The 18,944-nt window shown below is 53.7% G+C and overlaps 6 protein-coding genes across 6 annotated transcripts; 2 read left to right on the forward strand and 4 right to left on the reverse strand.

Moving 5' to 3' along the window:
- Positions 1-825: 825 nt before the first annotated feature.
- BBA_00238 (chaperone protein hchA) lies at positions 826-1,704 on the forward strand (the record flags this gene model as incomplete). Its single annotated transcript, XM_008595335.1, has 1 exon — positions 826-1,704. The coding sequence occupies one exon, from the start codon at positions 826-828 to the stop codon at positions 1,702-1,704; it is 879 nt and encodes a 292-aa protein (XP_008593557.1).
- A 740-nt stretch (positions 1,705-2,444) lies between these two features.
- Positions 2,445-4,214, reverse strand: BBA_00239 (transcription factor Domain protein family; the record flags this gene model as incomplete). Its single annotated transcript, XM_008595336.1, has 1 exon — positions 2,445-4,214. One exon carries the CDS (start codon positions 4,212-4,214, stop codon positions 2,445-2,447), a length of 1,770 nt encoding a protein of 589 aa, XP_008593558.1.
- Positions 4,215-5,346: 1,132 nt separating this feature from the next.
- On the reverse strand, positions 5,347-7,622 carry BBA_00240 (Spa2-like protein; the record flags this gene model as incomplete). The annotated part of the gene is made up of 3 exons (XM_008595337.1): positions 5,347-5,555; positions 5,640-6,579; positions 6,639-7,622. 3 exons carry the CDS (start codon positions 7,620-7,622, stop codon positions 5,347-5,349), a joined length of 2,133 nt encoding a protein of 710 aa, XP_008593559.1.
- Positions 7,623-11,487: 3,865 nt separating this feature from the next.
- Positions 11,488-12,308, reverse strand: BBA_00241 (Ssu72-like protein; the record flags this gene model as incomplete). The annotated part of the gene is made up of 2 exons (XM_008595338.1): positions 11,488-12,145; positions 12,202-12,308. 2 exons carry the CDS (start codon positions 12,306-12,308, stop codon positions 11,488-11,490), a joined length of 765 nt encoding a protein of 254 aa, XP_008593560.1.
- Positions 12,309-15,276: 2,968 nt separating this feature from the next.
- Positions 15,277-16,794, forward strand: BBA_00242 (SH3 domain-containing protein; the record flags this gene model as incomplete). The annotated part of the gene is made up of 1 exon (XM_008595339.1): positions 15,277-16,794. The coding sequence occupies one exon, from the start codon at positions 15,277-15,279 to the stop codon at positions 16,792-16,794; it is 1,518 nt and encodes a 505-aa protein (XP_008593561.1).
- Positions 16,795-17,567: 773 nt separating this feature from the next.
- BBA_00243 (metallo-beta-lactamase domain protein) lies at positions 17,568-18,461 on the reverse strand (the record flags this gene model as incomplete). Its single annotated transcript, XM_008595340.1, has 1 exon — positions 17,568-18,461. The coding sequence occupies one exon, from the start codon at positions 18,459-18,461 to the stop codon at positions 17,568-17,570; it is 894 nt and encodes a 297-aa protein (XP_008593562.1).
- Between the last annotated feature and the right edge of the window lie 483 nt (positions 18,462-18,944).

Below are 18,944 nucleotides of genomic sequence, written 5' to 3' on the forward strand. Positions count from 1 at the left end.
CGCCAAGATGACTGATGGCTCTAGACCAAATTGATATTGTTCTGCGCCGTTTTGTTGTGGTGCTGCATGACGACATGATGTCAAGATAATATGAACTACCAAGTCGGCTCCACTGCAACCAACCGCATTGACAGGACCCCATCATTGCCCTACGATACAGCCGAGCCCGCGGTTGATCCTCATGTTTCAAAAGACACAATTCAGAAGCGAAAAGAAGACGAGCAAGTAATGACTCACAAGGCTGATCCATAAGCCAGAAGGCTTTTACCCTTGAAATAGACAAACGGGGAACCCATTGATGAGCTAGGGAAAGGATGAGCTTCCGATGGAGAAGCGACTCCGATGGAAGCAACTCCGACGGAAGCTAAACCTGAAATGGCGCGACGATCGTTTTACAGTTGCGAAAGCTTTTTTTGCCCTACGACGACGAGCAGAGCGGGGTAACTTTGATGGCAGTTCTATTAAGGTTTCGGCTGATCGTGATCCGCCAGCATGTATGTAAGTCGAGTCAGCGCAAAGCCACCCAGCTTGGCGCAACAGCAATTGACACGGAAGAAGCCCCTCGCTTATCGGGAGGCTTGTCCGGATGGCCGAGGCATGTCGATGCTACCCTTTCTAAATCAGCTTGGAGAATCCAAAAGAAGAATTGAATCCTCTTGCAGTCCCCATCCATCCAGGTATAAAGCGCATTACCCCTCCTGCTTCCTCAGCTATAGCCCACAACCACATCACCATCACACCCTCCCAAATCATACACACACACACACACACACACACACACTTCTACCCATCTATCCATCCATCCTTTAAAACCTCTTTCCAAAAATGTCCAACGACCGCGCCCCCGTCGCCGACCAGGCCGAGCTCAACGCCTTCTTCCCCTCTCCCTTTTCCCTCACCCAGTACGTGCCCTCCAAGACCGACTTTGACGGCGCCTCGTACCCGTCGGCCTACACCGGCGGCCGCTGGAAGATTCTCCTCATTGGCACGCAGGAGCGCTACCTGCCCATGGCCGACGGCCGCTTCTTCTCCACCGGCAACCACCCCGTCGAGCTGCTGCTCCCGCTGCTGCACCTCGACGCCGCGGGCTTTGACGTGGACGTGGCCACGCTCTCCGGCGAGCCCGTCAAGTTTGAAGTCTGGGCTTTCCCCAGCGAAGACGACGCCGTCAAGAACATTTACAAGAAATACGAGCAAAAACTGCGCAACCCGCTCAACCTGGAACAGCTCTGGGGCGCTGCGGGTTTCAGCAAGGAGACGCCGTACCTGGGCGTCTTTATCCCCGGCGGACACGGCGTCATCAACGGCGTGCCGGAGTCGCGGCTCGTCGGCGACGTGCTGCGCTGGGCAGACGCCAACGAGCGCTACACCATTACGCTGTGCCACGGGCCCGCGGCGCTGCTCGCCGCCGACGTGGGCAAGCCCGCGGGGAGCAAGTACATTTATGACGGCTACGAGATTGTCGTCTTTCCCGACGCGCTCGACAAGGGCACCAACATTGACATTGGCTACATTCCCGGCCAGATGCAGTGGCTCGTCGGCGACGCGCTGCGCAAGCGCGGCGTCAAGACGCTGAACGACGGCATCACGGGCCAGGTGCACCGGGATCGTCGCCTGCTGACGGGCGACTCGCCGCTGGCGAGCAACAATCTGGGCAAGCTGGCGGCGGAGACGCTGCTGGAGGACGTGGCGAAGCGTGGGTAGATTGGAAAAAGGTGTCTAAAAAAGAATTGTGACAACTACTTTTTTTAATATACAAGATTAAAAAAAAAAAAAAGAAAAGTGTATCTTTACTTTTTTAATTAGTCTTAAATGGTATACTCGTCCATACTTTACTTCCTTCAAACGTCTTGTCGGCGCTGGAGGATGTAGTGAAGCGCGGGTAGATTGGAAAAGGCATCTATAGAAAATGTCACAACAACTTTTTTTATATACAAGAATTTACAGAAAAAAAAAAAAAAAAAGTTGTGTCTTTGCTTATTAATTAGTCCTAAATGGTATAACTACACGTCTATACTTTGCTTCCTTTAACATCTTGTCTGCGTGGGGGAGTTTAGATGACGGCAACTCCATCACATGCACGCGATTCGTAGTTTCAATAACGCCATGTCCAAAGACTGAATTTCAAAGTAATCATGTAATTTGCACCATCAAGCAGAGAGAAGTTTTTCCCATCCGTTCCGCGACGCCCAAGTAAAAAACATATAAACACCAAATAACAAAACATTGACTGTCCACTTGCTCTTTCAGATATTGAGGGTTGGACGTTTTCAACAACCAAAAAAAAAAAACAATGAAAAAAGGAAAGTGAAAAAAAAGAAAAAATCACGCTGGAAATTACATCTCATAATCTCGTTTCGACTTCGCCTCATTCCCGGTGTCATACCAAAAAAAAAACGCCTAGTACCGTGATTTGCACCCATTGCTCCCATTGCAACGCTGCATCATTCAACCTTGACCCGCTTCACTTCCACCCCCTCTCCCTCGTCCTCTCCCTCGGCATCCATCTCCATCTCCTCGGCCGCCCGTTTAGCCTCTGCCGCATGCTGCTCGTCCTGCAGCGCGCACAGATCCAGCCTCTCTTCGCCCTCTGCGAGCGGTCGCAGAAATTCAGGCGGAATAGCCGTCGCGAGCTGGCAGTGCGCGGCGCACGACTTGTACGTGTCGGTGCTCCACTGGTCGTCGGCGTAATTTTTGGCCTCGGCGAGGGTGTACCCCGTGCTGTATCCTTCGTGGTACGCATCGGGGAGGATGACAATCGTCTCTCCGGGGCGTTGATCCGCGATGCGGTAGGGAATGCCCAGCTTGTCGAGCTTTTCGGGGAAAAAGAATTCGGCGCGGTGCCGCATAAACTGTGAGCAGCCGTCGGCGGCGCGGCCCAGGGCTTTCTCGGCCACGTCAATAGCTGTGCATGGAATCACGATCCAAATCTTGCGCCCCCGATAGAGGTGGTTGAGGGACAGCAGGCGATAATCTTCGGCGTGAATCTGAAAGGTGGCGCCGAAATGCGGCGCCGATTCGTACACGTACGGGGTATGGATACCGGGAATTACGGCCTTTGTGCGGTCCAGCAGATCGCCACGGAGCGGGTGGATGGGGCTCCAGTCGGGAGGGACGCCGGCCTCGCGACGCTGCTCGCGGCTCCAGGCGGGTACGTCGGGGCGATATCGCACATTGCGCATCTGCCTGCCCATATTTTTGCGAAAAATGGTCTTGAGCGTTTTGAGCGTCGCCTCAACCGATTCTGTCGGCTCCGCGTCCGCATCTGGAGGGCTGTAAAACTCGCCCTCGGCCTTGACAGTGCTCAGCTGCCAAAACGTTGTGCGGCGAATCTGCTTCGCCTTGTAGGCATTGGCGGGCAATGTTTGCTTGTCCTTGTGCGGCAGCGGGTGCCGCAGATCGGCCGGCAGCTGGAGCTTGAAGCAGCCGTCCTCGCACGCGCCCAGCTTCCGCGCAAAGGCCAGCAGCGCGGGGAAGTCGTCCCACTGCGCGGCGGTGGGCTTGATTCGGATCAGGCGATGGCCCGACGAGACGTCAAAGTCGTAGTCGAATTCATGGGCATCGCTGACGTCGCTGAGCGGCGACGCTGAAGTGCAGACATGTTCGACTTGCTGTCGCAGCGGCGACGAGAATTCCAAGCGCGAAGAGTCCATGTCGGAGCTGGTCATGGTGGTGGTGGCGCTCGGCGGCTGTAGCGTGGTAGTAGCAGGAAGGGGGGCAGGCGTCGTCGGCTGTCGGGCGTCTGCTGTGCTTGTTGTAAAAGATGAGCAATCCTCTTGTTGGGCCAATTCCTCGACGTCGGCCTCTGCGACAGCGTTGGTGAGCGAGTCTGCTGGCGTGGAAGCGACGGCGCCGTCTCCGCCGACCATCATGTTACTCTTGGTCGACGTCGCACCAGCGACAGGCTCGTCTCGCTCTGCTCCCGCCGTTGTACTGTGGCATGCGAGTGCTACTGGCAAACATTGCTCTGCGTCGAAAACGGGGTATTCGATCAGGTTGACGGTATCATCGTCATCATCATCGTCGTCGTCGGCGTAAGACTCGGCGAATCCTTTGGGGCGCGCAATCGGCCACTCCAGAATTGCAGTGGCCATTTCCAAGTGCAAAATGCGCCCGCTGCTCCGTTGTCGCAGCGCACTTTTGATGTCTGGTGTAAAATTTAAGGTGGACAGCGAGCCTGGGAAGTGCTGGGCAATGAACCAGTCTGTGCGCATGAGTCGTGCGTGGAAACGGACGGAGAAGGGGACAAAAAAAAAAAAAAAGGTCGGTGACCGAGTCGTGACGGGCGGCAAAGTCAATCCAGAGAGCAAGAGGGAAGGCTGTGGTGCCAGCCAGGCTGCGCTTCCCCAGAAACGAGGAGGTGGTAGGTGTGGCGGTTTGAATGGGCGTTTGGGCAGTGTTTCGGCAAGATTGCGCACAGTTTGCGAGTGAAGAAGTGATCCAAAGGGAGAGAGATGCTGAACTATATTGGAAGCTTGTCGAAATTGACGATTAGATGCCCAGGTGTCACACGCAAGGACAAAGTTATGGCCTGGCAAAGCCGCCAGCGGGTGTCGAGGAATAAGCCTTTCAAGATGCGGCCAGGCGATCAAGCGATTAACAGGTAGCCTAGCACCTAGGTAGTTAGCTTGTTAGCCTAGAGTGGCATGGGTGGCACAGTGGCTGGAGGTGGTGGGTGGGGGTGGGGTGGAGCTGCCTGCGCCTGCGCCTGCGCCTTGCCTCGTCTTGTCAATCTGTCTGCCCTTTTGAAAAGGTTAAACGCCATCTCACCTCGGCCAGTCCGTACATCTGCTATTCTCGATTCAGTCCGACAGTGGAAAATAAAATCACAATTCACATAAACAAGAGCAAGCAGCCAGTGATAGAGATTCAAAATAGCCTATCAAAATAGCAAAAGCCGTTCGCTCATTTCAACAGGGCCCAAGAGACGGCTCCGCAAGACAGACTCTCGCAGTCGCCCTTTGTCCTCCCGAAAAAATCAACTCCTCGAAGTAATGATACAAATAGACTCGCCTGCATATATACACCCGAGGCTCTCACGCGCCTGAGGGCCCAAGCCTGATAAAACGCCAGCTCCAGATCCTTCTATCCCAGCACCTTCTTCATTCTGTCGTTTCTAGTGTCCCTGTCGTTGCATGCAAATTGTCATCAGGCATTCTTCAACCTCGCTTCTCCAAAATTTATCACAAGTACCGTCCGTGGCACTGCCACCTCGGGCTAAACGAAGCAAAACATAATTCCAACAGTTCGTGATCCGGTCTTCCGTGCCCGGACCCGTGGGGTATCAACAGTGCGCGTCTCATCTCCCATTATCAGTATGCAAAGGATGTTGCAGTCTCGTCCAGCTTAGTAACCGTCGTACGCCTTGTAGCCCTCATTGCGGCCGTTTGCGCTCTGTCCGTAGCCATTCGTGATGCCATTAGGGCCGTTGCGTCCAAACGGTTCTATCGATTCTCGCGGGGAGTTGATGGGGCTGTACGCCGACGACTCAGCGCTCGCTCGCATGCCGCCTAACCCTTGGAAAGCCGGCGGTGCCGGTAGTGAATTTCGTGATCCTGCGTGTGATGTAGTGCGAGGCGAAAAGAAACTTGTCGAGTCCACTGGCGTTACTGATCCGTCGTCGTCGTCTTCCAGCTCACCTGCCGGTGTAGGTCGAATCTTGCAAACGCGAAGGAGCTCGACAATAGCTACTGTTAGATGAGACGCGGCAGCATCCACCAGCGATACTGGCGAGATGCCCGCCCCGGAAGCAAAATGCTTGGTAGCTGTGATGAGATTGTTGGCCGCTGCGGAGACCCTAGCCTTGAGTTTTCCCAGCTGTTGCGCCGCTTGTTCATCGTGTCGCGCCGCGCCGTCGGCATCTCTAGTGACTCGCCGCACGCTGACCACGACAGCCTTCATTGCATCAATTGTCTTTTCCGGATTATCTTTGCGCGCCGACTGGAGCAGATCGTCGATGGAGATCTGATACTTAGTGACATGGACGTCCTTGACGAGGCCATTGTCGTCGCTGAAACCCTTTTCTCGAATCAATCGTGCGCCTTCGGTATCCTCAGACAGACCTAGCGAAGAAGAGCGCAGGCTGCGGAGCTGCGTCTTTGTACGGGCATACCGGTTTCGCCATTCCTTTACTTCAGCCTCTAGCGCTTCGATGTTGCGCTCCAATTCAACTTGCTTTTCATATCGTGCGTGACTTTGCTCGGAAAGTGTGCGCATTTCACGCAGAAATTCCTGTGCCTCCTGGCGAACCTCTTCGGTGACCCGTTGTTGTCGATTAAGCGAGTTGCGCAGCTCCTCATTCTCCATTTCCAAGTCTCCACCGCCGCGCATACTCCCGGAATTGCGCTCCATCTCATCCAATCTCGATTGCAGGTCTCGAGTTTCGCGGTCGTGTTTGTCTTGCAGTCTCTCCAGCTCTTGTTTCATCGAGCTATTCCTGCTCTCGGCTTCGGCTAGCTTGTCGGCCCATTCCTGCTTTTCTTGCAACTTCTCGTCTTTCTTCTGACTTTCCATGCTCGCCAGCTTTTCCCGCAGCTCTCTTAGTTGTAATTCATAGTCCTCAATAAGCTTTCTGTCAGTCTGCAGGGGAGTATTAGCATGGAGTGAATATTGTATGATAAATGTATATCGGGACTTACTTCTGACGAACCCTCGCCGTCGTCTTCCTCGAGCATGGTACTTTTGTTGGGAATTATGGTATTATTTTGGTTGATCTGCTTGGGCAGGGGTCGATTAAAGTCGCTGCCGCCGCCGAGGTTTGGAGATGGAGGAACCGCGTATGGGTCTGGCGGTGGAGGGCCGCCTCTCATCGAGCTTGAGTCTGACGGACGCCGAGCACGACTCTGACCTCTGGGAGGATATCCACCGTTGACAGGAGTGCCAGTTCGCCCGCCGCTGCGGTTGGACATGGCGCTGTTCCCCCGGGGAATTTCGCCTGCCACGAATCTCGGGAATCGGCGCTCGAGCTCGGAAAAGACATCGGCGGCCAAGTCCCGGAAACGCGGAGGGCCAAGGAAAGAGAGTCGCTGACGAGCCTGGTTTCGTTTGGGGTGAAACGTCTTTTCGGGTAGTAGAAAGGCGGACGGGCGGTTGGGGGCATTGGGAGGGATGCGAGCAAGGGCCTGTCTGCGCATCAGCTCGTCAAAGACGTCGGTACTCAGCTCGAAGAACTGGACAGAGGAGAGTCGCAGGAGCTTATCGCGCGCCTTGTTAGGCTGCTGCTTCGCGGCCGAGTCGCGTGAGTTGAGAAAGACGCGAAGGGTGAGGTAATGCTCGTGGAGGACGGCTTCGTCGAGCTCGCCGCCCCTTTGCTGTTGCTGGCCGCTGGGGCCGCTAAGACCGCCGTTGGGAGGACCAGCATCGCTTCTGGCGTACATGTTGGTGCCGCCAGAGGAACGGCCAACCGAAGCTGGCGGTGACGGGCCACCGGTGCTCCTAGGACCGCCAGGAAAGCCGTTGATACTCATGTTGCCGTTGGAGCCACCCGAATTGGGGGGGGAGGCGAGATTGCCGCGACTATTGGGATAAGGAGCGTCGCCACTGGGAGGATATTTTGGGATAGACCAATCGTTTCCGCCTACAGATATCGGAGAGAGCGGCGCATTGCGACCAACAGCGCTCATGATGGTGAGGGGGGGATGCGGAGGGAGTGTTTGCATGAGAAAAGGAAAAGGGCCGTGGCGGTGTCTTGGTTGATTGCAGGAGTCGGGCAGCGGCAGGCACGCCGAAACGGGGCCTTTTTTGCGGATGCTTTGGGGACGGCCGGGGGTGCTTTGGGGCGCTGTGGGACTAAACTTTAGCGGCCAAAACGGCAAGGAACAGGCAAGTTGGCGTATCCTTTGGGCCTTTCAGCCTGTTTGACGCTGTCTTGAGGTCCTGGGGGGGCGTTTACCTACTACCTAGGTCTTAGGTAGCTGCTGCCTCCGGCGGGTCAACTGATTCCCACACTGAGACTCTGTGAAAGCTGCCCCTTGTCTTGCAGTCGGCCTTGCAATTTGGTCGGTTTGGTTTCTCAAATTTGCCGAGAATGACGGCGCCGCAGCTTGCTGGCACTGGCCTGACTGGGATGAAGTCGAGCCTAATACCTGTCGTCCCCCGCTGATGGATGCTCTCTCGTTGCCTAGGTTGCTGTGTTGGCTGTGTAGGTTGTGGCAATAGTTCGTGTATCCTAGACGGATAGCGGTTTGTGCCTGGCGTGCCTGGTACAACGTAGCGTCTTAGACAACGCAGAGCCCCAGATTTTGTTGATATGTAATGATGGTGAGCAACAGTTTGGAACCGATAGATGTTGTCGGAGCAGGCAGCAATTGCCATAGACGTTTTGCGTAATTCAACAATGATTGTGCCAGAAACAAGCCTTGATCACCGCGATCGTATGCCGCCGCAGTCAAATAGCCAAACTTCAAACAGTCATATATGTCACTCAAGGACAACCAAACGGCTCAAGACAATGTGAGAGCCGGGCAGACGAACAATAATAAGAACGTCGTCTAGCGCTGATCCTGCATGTAAAACCTTGTCGTTTGCGTTTTCCAGTCTCCTGCAGTCCTACTGTTTTCAACAAAGCCAAGGGCTCCCTCTGTGACAAACACCACACACAGATAGCGAAGTGTCCCGGGTGAGCTTGAAACGGGCGATGCTGGTCGCAGCAAGGGGCTGTATGTGGATTCGTCAGAAGGGACTTTCCGAAAGACTGAGAATATCAGGCAAGTTTTGGGAAAAAAAGAAGACGAAACAAATGAAGAAACAAAGACGTGGGAAATGAGCTACTGGCGTAATATGTGCGTATGCTGGTAATTTCTGGCACCCACCACTGAATGGGGAAGACCAGGCCGGGGAAGGAGAATTTTAGGAGGATTTTTTTTAGATGAAAATAGCCGTCACTAGTGCATGGTGTTATTTGGTGAGAATGTCGGGTGTGTGAAAAAGGGCAGCGGGAAGTAACACAGCTGAACATAGGTACCTATTTACTGAAAGTAGGCTACTTTAGCGTCACTGCAACTAACCAACGAAACGGCAGCAACAGTTCGAAAATCAACGAGCTGGCGGGGGGTGTGGTGGGAATGGCATGATCAAGAGTTATGTGGCGCGACTGCCGACTTGTATCCAGATGGGAAAGTTCGGCCCTGGCTGTCACTTGTAACTTGCGACATGTTGATTGATAGTTTACTGTCCGGAAAAGATGGTTTCCGACGATTGGTTGCAAGCTTTCTCTTGCACCCTTGTTCAGCTGCGACCCGAACCCATCGCCAACAACCACCCACTACAGCAGCTAGCACAGGCCTGTACCAGTAAGGTAACTACAAGCCAGCCACGACTACCTAGGTAGCTACGGACGTAGGTAGGTACGGATACTACCTGTATTCCGAAAACCTTCAAAAAAGAAAGGGTACCTATCCTGACCACTTCTTCTGAATATCATGTCAACGTTGCGCACGATACTGGCATCACCGCCACCACAACCACAACCCGCTTGCCGCCGTACAAACCGCTCCCTTTTAGTATTATCAGCACACACCCGCCACTTGCATACCCCTTGCGCCTCTTCCTCGAGTACTGCATTGCGTCGCCCTGATTTGCCAAACCGCCAGCCCGCGTGCCCGCCCAGCCCACGCTAAAACTAGCGGCTTCTCCCCCTCTGAGATGCGCCCTGCGCAGCGGGTCTGGGCTTTTGTTCCTTTCATTCTCCTTATTTTTGGGTTGCTGAAAATCAATGAACTGTAATTATCCGTACCAGTACGTAGTCTGCAGCCAATGGTCCGGTTCAAAAGGGGGTGATGTGGACGCTCCACTGCACGAACCAGCCCTTTTTCTCTTCATCGCTCGCATCGGTTGCCGAGTCACATATCTGTCTCCCTCACCATGGCAAGCCGCTCAATTATTGAGCTTGCCGTTACTCTCGTGGTTTCTCCAACTGCCGGCATCTATACGCTACGATGTGTTGAGCTTCTCATAACCCCAGCCAACGGGATCGCGCTTTGACAGCGTCCTTGTCGTTCTCCAGTCACGTACTTCCTTGTACTTTGTACTATAGTATATCGACGCGCTCCTCTGTGGCCTTGCAAGGTACAAAATCTAGCCTATATGTTTACAAAGTGTAAACGCCAAGCTAAACGATGATCTGCACAAGATTGACAGCCGAATCTTGCGCGGTTCCGTTTTCTCTCCCCATTATTCACCCCAGCGCCGACAAAGTCGGCAGTTGAGCCTCCTCAAGCTGCGCCCTTTGTTGCGTCGCCTCGACTTGTGTCCCGCTTTCGCAAGTGACAACATTCCATCATTAATCAATAATGATTGATCCTATTTTGATCAATATTTTAGAGAAGACCATGATGTAAAAGGGCGTTGCAATGGCACATTGCTACTCACACTAGCGTACCGCATTATCAAGTGATTGGCCTCTGTACTTTTTTTTTAGCAAGACCTAATCTGAGGACCTTCGCGTTCCTCTTCGATTGCTGAACTCTTTGTGCGTTTTTGCTATCCGTCTGCCTGCATGCCCGCTTGCCCAGGCACCCAGGCCGTTCCTTTCTCGCCAGCATCGTCGCATTGCTCATTCATTTATACGAAGATATGCGAGGCCGCTTGCTGCCCTATACCTTTTAGGCCCTGCCTATAGAACCTTATGCAAGACATGGGACGACTTTGGCCGCCGCGCTTGTGTTCTTGGCAGTTTTTCAGGTAATAATTTCAGGTAATCATCGCAACGAGAAGACCTTGCACTTAATCCGTACTCATTACACCATCCATCACCGTGCGGATGCCCTATATCTCAAAACGTTGCCAAGACTGCGCCAGTACGCCGCATGTTGCACATATAGCCCCCTATCGTCGACGATACCCGGTGCGCACATCCTCGCAAAAACCGATGCCTTGCAAGTTTGGAACCGAACAGCCCTTGGTGATGAACTCATGGGTGGCGAAACATGTCTCGAACTTGCCCTGCCTTACGGTTCTTTCTCTGACTGGTTATATGCAGGGGGCGTACAGATTAAACCGAGGCACTTTTGACGAACAAAGAGGTACCTCTTCCTCTTTATCCACCATTGCACCAACCACCAACTGCCCGGTTCCGCTGCCAAGCAAAACCCCATCTGTATCATTTACTGATATCATAAAGCCCCTTTTGTGCTCGTGTCGGCCAAATTTCGTTTCCCAGTTTTCCACCCAACCTTTCCGATCTTAGCGCCAATGAATCGGGCTTTGTTCATTGGGAGGGATGCTTGCATATACGAGGCCGCGGCTCCGCACAGGCTGCCGGTTTCATGGCGCCCGGATCTTGATGCCTCGCAGCCAGTCAAAAGCTTGGCATCATGCCTAATGTCACGGTAATCCTGTATTGACATGGCCAAAAAATGGAACACCAAATCGAGATTGTGTTTATAAATTCGCTGAGTTTTTCAAGCGATCTGAGAGTCCATTTATACCGCTGATCATTACATCATTACCCATAAGCAAAATAGCATCATGCAATATAGCCGATCATGACTAGAACCACGCCAGTGTCCACGTGCATGGCAAATTTGGCCATCTCTCCTGCCATGCGGCAATAATATCCGGTACGCGCTCATCGAATGCGGCACGACTCGCGGCACTGCCCATGTCAAAGGCGTTCGCTCCCGCGGCTTCGCGCTCCTCCTTGGCAGCGGCGTTGAGCGAGTTAGCGAGGTCTAAGATGCCCTGGCCACCGATGTGCGCCTCCTCATGGTTATCCTTGATTTCTACATTGATAACATGAACAGGTCGGTTAAGGGGTGAACCTCGATTCATAAGGTCATCCACAACGGCGTCCCAGCAGCGCTCCTCGCACGTGAAGACAACGTCGACGACGCCACCTTCGCTACCCTCACTGCCACGGTCGGTCGTGTGTTTGAGTCGTGGAACGCCAATAGCCCAGTCCTGCCAGCGCTCTGGTCCCCACTTCACTCCTCGATTTCTCGAGAGCATGTTCAAAATGCCATTGTTCTTGTACAGTCTTGAGTCCTTGGACTCAAGTTCTTTGTACATACTATCATATGACGTCTTGTTGAACTGGTATACGTTGGGCTGGGTGATGGTCGGCCCGGGAAGGCGCACAAGTGAGCCTGTACCGAAGGAGATTACGGGGTAGTTTGCTTGGGATAGTCGTAGGTGGGCTTCCATGGAACTAGCATCGGTCAGACTAAGCAGGAACAGATTGACATAGCCAGGGTGACAACATACCGGTTCTGGTTGCTGGCACAAACGGTGCAGAACTTGAGCTTGAAATCGCCGGGGCCATTCTCTGTGCCATTGGCAGCAGGAGCTGTACCATTGGCTGTGGCAGCCATGCTGGTGTGGTATCGCGCTTTGTGACGCGGGAAAAGATTTTGATGGGTCGCGTCCCTGCCTAGGCGCGAGGACGACACTATGCAATGGACTGTTAGCTGTGATTCTCGTCGGAAATATTGTTGCGCAATGTAAAAGCGAGAAAGAGGTGATCCATCAGGTAAAAAGTTGTTTGCGTATAAAGTGTCTATCAACATGCAAGCTTCAGACAGCTCCAATATTTGAAATCATCATGGAATGGGGCACAAGCATATATGGCTGCATCTTACCTGATTTGGCAGAGTCTACGTCATAGAATAGACGAGAAGAGACCGTCGTGCCACCAGATCAACCGGTGGTATGGGACGATGACATTCTTGGGAGGTGAAAGGAGAATCACGGTAAAGGTTTTGTGACGCGAAGAAAAGACGAAACTATTGATGTGTGGCAGCTGGAGTGGGGGCGGCTAAACATCGGCTAGCCGGAGCAATCAGGTGTAGCAGGTGAAGGATGATCTAAATTTAGAAAACTGAAACTTACAGACTAGCATCTACCATTGTTGTATCAATATGGACCTGCAAAACATCGAAAGAACAGTGGAAGAAGGACAGAATAAGAAGGTACATGGAGCGTCAAGGAGGATTTGCAAATTTGCTCATGATTATTAGCCATTTGGACCCGGTTCAGCCACGGTATGGTAAGGCTGTACGGATACCCACAGCCATAATGGCCGTTTTAGCGCACGCATAAAATGTGAAACACAAGGGGCAGCCAGCTCGTCCAATCAGCGACTGCGCCTTGTGCACCGCAGTGACTGACTTGTGCAGTGTTCGTCACAGATAGGCGCCTACCTGTTGGCAGAAAACTGAACCATTGCCAATGGTTTTAAACGTTATGTTTTGCTTTTTTTCGAAGGTCATGGGTTGAGGGTTTTCGCGCTATATTTTGGCATGCTGATCAAGAGGCCGTAAAAGCGATGACGAGGCGGACTTTCTGCAGGTTGGTGGAAGCCATGGGGTCGACGGAGCCGTGGGAGCTACGTTGCGCAACAAGCAGAGGACTGATTCAACTCGAGTTGGCATCAACATGACTGTGTTTACTTGCGTATTCGTCAACTGCGCCTCACACGTGGCGCCGCTGGGATCAGGATTTGCATCCTGGTTGGGCGGTTTCATCATCCCAGTTCCGTGGCGGCGTTGTCGACTGCACATCACAGGGCACATCACAGGGGCCGTGGAAGAGGCCGAGTCGCATTCATATACATATTTAGCCGTGACGGCGGCCCGGGCCAACAGTGGTTGGTGTGAGGTTCGTCTGGTGGGCGACAAACCCCCTGGATTTTGCCAGTTCCCCGTTAATTAGAAGCCCGTTGGGGCAGATTGCTTTCATGCAAGGTGAAGGACCAGACGGGCTTTGGCGGAAATTTGTGCATTGGGAAATTGGCAGCCATTCTCGGCCCCGTGAGGTTGGTTTTCTTGTGTTGAATGCCAGTCGACCGCATCCGAGCATGTCGTAGTGGTACAAAGCTGACGAGTTGCTGTGTTCTATTTTTGTTCATATATGACAAGGCAATCGGGCTCGGGTTATGCAAGCAAGTACGTGGTTCGGCCCCGACCCCCCACCATGTTATCTGTGTCTCTAACTTTGGAAATGAACAAAGGGTCATGTTATTATTAGTTTTTTCCCCGAAAACCATGTGCTGTTGTAAATAGACGATTTTCCCCGAGTCTGCGAGTTTAGGAGTTCCTGCCTCCCTACCTACATAGGGGGGGGATGCATTAGGCTGCAATCATAGCACAACAGTGGCAACCTACCTACTTAGGTAGTCTTGGCCGGTTGCCAATTGGTACGTGACTGACACTGATGACTGGCATAATTCTGGTAGCAAGGGATGGAAACGAGGTGTGTGCGTGCGCACAAAAGGAACTAGTTTACCCAAGCGGCACAGGATCGGATACGTGTAACTTTTGATTTTAATCTTTCCCGTCAGTGGTAGATTTGTTTTGGATTTGCCCAAGCGCTACTCCCTCAGTACCTAGGTAGGTATGCCAGAGGTATTAGTCAAAAGTCGTTGGACTTTTGACAACCTATATTAAATAGAGCCAGCGATGTACCAGGTATCTAGTCGACATCGAGGTACACTACACACCTGTCAGTAGTCTTGTCCGAGCCTTCCACTGGGTCAGTCCAGAACCAACCAATACAAGCCATCGTGCTTCGATGCTATTTTTTGTCCTCGTTGACTGGCCGCTTCTGCAGTGGTCTGTGGCCGGGCCGGGTTTGGCGCCAGTTTAGCACAAGAGTGACCTGCCCAGCTGGGGCGGGCCTGCGCTCTACCTACCTTGCTTGGTACCAGAGCAACAGGTACATACAGCCTAATTACGGTACAGCCTTGGTACAGGCCACAGGTTTCCCCTCCACCATCTCTCCTCCTCCGCCTCTGTTTTTTCTCCCCTACGACCAAATCTTTTATCCCACCACTCGCATCTTCTCAACAACTACACAGTCCTCGCATCAGCTTTTCCAGCATTTCCCTTTCATTCTCCTTCTCACATATCTTCTCGTCGAACCCGGCCCGCAGCCGTGTGTCTGTGGCCTGCCCGCTTTAGCCTACCCCACGCTCACGCCTGCGTCTGCGCCCTCCTCTCCAGCCGCTGCCAAATATTGGGTTGCGCCAACCGCCAGCACACAGCGAGATCCTTCTCCTCCTCCGTCCCTCGCGCCTGGCGATCGCACAACAAGTCATCCATCGGCTTCTCGCTTCCGACACCGCTATAGCAGGGCTTCGTTTGTTTCATCCAAGGCCCGTCCACCGCTTGCTTGGTCCCATCCCGGCAGCGCTACCGTCGCGACCGCTGCTGCGTCGTACAAAGGCCTACTTAGCCACCCAGCGAACCACCGGCGTCAAATTCACCTCTTGGTGCGCGGCCCGCCTGTCAAGGCGCCCGTTCACCTGCCTTGATCCGCGACGGTATGACAACGACCGCGGCCATGCCTGTCACATCTAATACCCCGTCGAGTTCCTCAGCCAACGACTCGTTGCCCGCCGCCTCCAAAGCTAACCCTTCGGCCCTGCCACCGCTCACCACCTCCGCCACCACGCCTTCAGCACGCCGCTCAACCCTCTCCCGCCCAATGTCGCACGTCTCGAGGAATCGCCTCTCTCAGTACTCGACGGGCTCTGTCCCATCCAAGTCGAGGCCCGAGTCGAATGCGTTTCCGCTCTTCCCCTCTACTCTGTCTTACACCCTCGTGCGCGATTTCGCATACCCATACACGAACCCACTGCATTATGGTCCACCTCCAGAACCATCTGGGCCGCCATCAGGATGGACTACTCCCGCAAGTGAGAGCCGCCGACTGTCGGATCCTCCTGTTGCCTGGGAGCAGCGATTCCCGCCGTCTTTTTGGGGCCCCGACAGACTCTCACGCGCCCACGATATCCCCCCAATTCATTGCGGTGACGGCGGACCTCCATATAGCGAAGACGAAGACTTGCAGAGCCCTGTAGTCGCCACTCGCCACCGCAAGCACAGGTCTACCACATCAGCCGCCGGCGCACATCGCAGCCAGATCCTGAATCCCTCAAACTACGACACCGAGAGGGGGTACTATGTTGGGACCGCTGGTGATGGCCGCGAAAAATACTACGTCAACCAAGCCGGAGAGGCAAATGGCCCTGGAGGCGAATTTGTCACTTATCCTCCCGATCAATCACGACACAGTCGTGCCTATCACTACGACCAGACTGGCCACTGCCATGATGAGTATGCTGCGTCTGAGCACGCAAGCTCCCCCGCATCTTCCGGCTTTCAGGATACGGATCAATCTCGCTATTCACGAGATTACCAATTCACCATTACCTCGCCTGATGAGGAATTTCACGGAAAGGCTGTCGCTCTTTTCGATTTTGAGCGCGAAAACGAAAATGAACTTCCTCTTGTGGAAGGTCAGATTATTTGGGTCTCATACCGACATGGTCAAGGTTGGCTGGTGGCTGAAGATCCCAAGACGCAGGAGAGCGGCCTGGTGCCCGAAGAGTATGTGCGGCTTTTGCGTGATATTGAAGGAGGAATGAATAGCCTGACGGGCAACCTCAACGATACCATTGGCTCTGGAAACGATGTCAGCACCCCGACACAGGCCGACCACTTTACTCAAAGTCAGCTCATAGGCCCGGGCAGCAGCAACAACACAAATGGCTACCACCAGCCTGTTGTTTCTATGTTCTCTACTTCGAGCAAAGATCTCAACCCTTACCCAACGGAACAGCTGGGCATTCAAGCTGGCCAAGCCCCGCCACAAGTAGTGCACTATCATGGTCAACGCGGTGGCAGCCAGACTAGCACTCCCACAATCAACCAATCGCAGGATACGCCCACGCTGCCCAAGGAGAGTGAGACTGAAGTCCCGAAAGAAGGCCACCAATCCTCGCGCCAGGCAGCACGAGACTCTAAAGCTGTTGCCACATCCAAGGAGGAAGATAACATTCGTTCCCAGCATCGATGATGTTACATAGTTACCGAACATGACAAACGTCGATAACCAACATGATATCTCTAATCCAACCTATTCAACAAGGGTTTGACTTGCCGCGCCCCCATGCACGATTCTGGCGCCCAGCATATACAAGCACGAAGTATTGGAGCTACACGAGTGACGCGGCCCTCACCAGGTCCGAAACACTGAGGTCAGTAGGACCGTCGACATGACGCCAGATCTTCAGTTGAAAGCCCGCAGCAGTAGACGTGGGTCTTTGCAAGCCAGTCAGCGATTCCCAAGCATATTTATTGTTGGATGAACACTGTCTACGGCTGGTGAGGTTGATGACGCCTGCCAGAGGTGCAAGCAGATGGGGAAACAGTGCAGTGGTCTATAACTGTAGGATTTAGCAAAATACAGTATAGGTCTGCATTGAATAAAGTACATTCGAAGTTGGACACCAAAGACTATAACTGTTTCTGCATGCACCCTTCATTTTGCTCAAGCTCGCGTAATTGCAAGTGGCATCCAGTAGCTCGTGTGAATCTTGGATAGGCATTCGGCCATTTCGAAGTACATCTGATGTGTTGGAGAGCTTCTTCTGTCTACGTCTTGACGAATCAGCAAGGGCCAGCTTCAAGGGGACAAAGAGTAGCATAGTAGTTAGCATAGACTCCTCAATTTGTCTGCACTGCGGGCCGTGGCCTAGTCCATCTTAAGAGTCTTGGACGCACGACGTAGACTGAACTACCAACGCTTTTTACCCCTTACAAACTCCCCTGTTTCCTGAGTTGTCGCGTTCAAAGACGCGCCTCTTTTGAAACGAGAAATGCTCCCGTGCAACTCAGGATCAGCGCCCCCGGGTTGAGCCTGTCCGGATACAGCCTGCTCATTTCCTTGAACAGCTCCTTGGCGTCCCGGGGCTCGCCCGCCAGCACTCTCCCAAAATCCTGTATATACTTTTTGGTCGCCGCCAGGTGCCAGACGCCGTCCACCTCCTCGGCCTGCTTGTGCCCGGCCACCACGTACGCCGGCCGCAGCGCCTCGACTTTCTCAATCGCCGCGATCCACTCCTGCCGCTTCTGCCGGGTATTCGCCTCAAACAGCATCTGGTGCACCTGTCCGTAGACGACGTCCCCGCAGACGGCGAGCTTGAGGTCCGGCACCCACAGGATGGTCGAGTCGTAGGTGTCGGAGTGGCCGACCTCGACCGCGCGCAGCTCGTGGCGGCCGCCGTCGAGCAGAAGCGTGTTGTGCTGCGCGGGCAGCGGGCTCGTGAGGACGGTGGGCTGCTGCGGCTCGTAGATTTGGCCGTTGGGGAAGCGCGACGTCCAGGTGGTGGAAAAGGCTGGCTCCTCGACTTGCTGCGCCATGTGCCGGATGACGGCGGGCGTGGCCACGGGGACGGCGTCGGGGAAGCGCTCGAGGAGGACCGGGATGCCAAAGAAGTGGTCGCCGTGGCCGTGGGTAACGTAAATGTACGTAAGCTTGCGGTTGGGTGCGATTTTCTCGATCCAGGTGATGAGGTTACGCGTCTGATGAATGGTGATGGGCGTGTCGACTAGGACGGCCTCGCGGTCTGTGTAGATGAGGGTGCAGGAGATGGGGGACCAGAGGCCTGTCTTGCCGCCCGGTCCCGGGAGCTGGAACGGGATCTGAGGCGCGACGTACACGGCGGAGCGTAGACTGGACATTTTGCTTGATGATGATGGGATGCTTTTACCCTGATGGACGGGATCACTGCATAGCCGAAGGATGGAAAGGACTTGAAGTAGTATTCTGAGTCCGCCACCTCCGCACCATGACCCTCGGAATTATGTCGAATCGGTGATTGATGTACGGAGTGTATAGCGCGAGCAGAAGCCTCGAAACTCGGCACCACTGCCAAGACGGCCATGGATCTGAGTTGGGATGACACCATCATGTCACCCGGCAAGTGTAAATGTTGGCATTTGAGGGGTAAACCCAATTGACAAGTAGCCGAGAGGCATGTTTACGTGATCTATGGCCGAAGAAGGATCATATGTGCAAAGGAAAAGGAAAAGCAATATATTTGATGTTGGAGGCTAGTGACGCAAGGTGCGCAAGTTGGGACTCGATTGATGCGGACGGACTTATGGCGGCCTTTTAACGGACTTACGTAGGTAGAGGACATCGTGGGCTGTAGACAACATAGT

The sequence above is a fragment of the Beauveria bassiana genome (genome assembly GCF_000280675.1).
Source record: "Beauveria bassiana ARSEF 2860 unplaced genomic scaffold BBA_S00001, whole genome shotgun sequence".
Taxonomy (NCBI): Eukaryota; Fungi; Ascomycota; class Sordariomycetes; order Hypocreales; family Cordycipitaceae; genus Beauveria; species Beauveria bassiana.